Source organism: Carlito syrichta, unplaced genomic scaffold (genome assembly GCF_000164805.1).
Source record: "Carlito syrichta isolate Samal-C Ts95f unplaced genomic scaffold, Tarsius_syrichta-2.0.1 Scaffold107911, whole genome shotgun sequence".
NCBI lineage: Eukaryota > Metazoa > Chordata > Mammalia > Primates > Tarsiidae > Carlito > Carlito syrichta.
Window position 1 is genome coordinate 1 of NW_007052007.1, and position 1,470 is coordinate 1,470.

General features: G+C 41.6%; 1 protein-coding gene across 1 annotated transcript; it reads left to right on the plus strand.

The window, feature by feature from the left end:
* The first annotated feature begins 86 nt into the window (after positions 1 to 86).
* LOC110596474 lies at positions 87 to 964 on the plus strand. Its single transcript, XM_021717168.1, has 2 exons — positions 87 to 138; positions 390 to 964. The coding sequence occupies exons 1-2, from the start codon at positions 93 to 95 to the stop codon at positions 962 to 964; spliced, it is 621 nt and encodes a 206-aa protein (XP_021572843.1). The 5' UTR covers positions 87 to 92.
* The last annotated feature ends 506 nt before the right edge of the window (positions 965 to 1,470 follow it).

Genomic DNA, 1,470 nt, shown 5'->3' on the forward strand with positions numbered 1-1,470 from the left:
CAAAACTATTTCTTTGGATCTGGAAGAAGACTGTACAAGGGAACCCATTTAGTAGAAGTTAGGTTCAGCAACTCTATCTGAAAGAGAGGAAGATGCTACTCATCACACCGGTGATGATCTTATGGATGCAATTTTCACGTGAGTTTGAAATTTACCTGATTACTTCCAGAAAATCCAACATAATCGAAAATTATCTGCAGACAGGGAATGAACTTTCTGGTTAAGAAACAAGAATTGAGAGAGAAAGAGAGAACATGATGGTAGAGGGAGATGGGGAGGGAGACATGGAAAGAAAGAGAAAAATAGAAGCATGAGAAGGAACTTTGCAGCTCAGAGATTAGAGACCTAACCTGATTTTGTCTGATGCTTCCCATTGTCTTTCTGAACAGAGGTGAATGGACAACAGCTAATGCAAATTCCTCAGTTCCTGCATATACAGGAAGGAGAGGACTTCACCACATACTGTAATTTCTCAATGACTTTAACCGTCGTACAGTGGTACAAGCAGAGACCTGAGGGAAGTCCCGTCCTCTTGATGGTATTAGCGAAGGGTGGAGAAGTAAAGAAGCAGAAAAGACTGACAGCTCGGTTTGGGGAATCAAGAAAGGACAGCTCCCTGCACATCACAGCCGCCCAGATTGCAGATGTGGGAACCTACTTTTGTGCAGTGTGGCACGGGGATCCCCAAGCACCTGCTGCCTGTGCCCAAACCTTGCCTGGGGACTTCAGGGGGAGCTCTTCCTTCTCTCCCCTCAGAGCAGGAACCAAAGAAAGGAGAAATTGCAACATCTGCAAGGATCTAGTGCTACTCGTCCCCATGTGCAGTAGGAACGCACATAGAAATTCACTCTGGAAGACATGGAAGAGTTTTGCATTTTTACTTCATAAATCTCAACTGTTGGTTTTCTTCTACATAGATGTTTCAGAGAATTCCAATTGTCCCCAGAAGAATCTGGATTTTTGACAAATTGTGATACAAATATTCATATAAAGGGTCTGAGTGTATCTTTAATTGGTGCCAGAGGTTTTCAGGCAGTTTCTTTAAGGTTTTGGTTCAACTGCATTGTGGAAGATTTGAACATTAAGCATTTTTCATTATGTGCGCAAAATTTAAAAGAAGTTTACTACCCTCTTTCTGAAGTCACCTCTGCAGAGCTCATCTGCCTCAATGCAGAGCAATCCAATATAACATGCAAATTATGCATGAGGTAACTACCTTTTCAGAGAAATAAGTGAGCAGAGCACAAAGGTGACCCAAGAAGAGATTTAGGTATGTTCTCTTTTTTGCTCTTCCAACTGCATTGTGCTCCCCAAGCCCAGATAAAGTTGATGATACAAATTCTAGTAGCCAGTTAATTGGTCTAACCATGGGAAAGAGATGTTGAGCCATAGATTTCCAGATTCCAAAGTCTTTTCACTGACTTGACCAATTATTTTATTTCTTAGCATGTATACAGATTTCTGTCCTGA

Excerpts from the sequence above, each read along its gene's own strand:
- LOC110596474 (XM_021717168.1), top strand. The coding sequence starts at position 93 with ATGCTACTCATCACACCGGTGATGATCTTATGGATGCAATTTTCAC. Across the intron at positions 139-389 it reads CTTATGGATGCAATTTTCAC|AGGTGAATGGACAACAGCTA; the intron begins GTGAGTTTGAAA and ends CTTTCTGAACAG.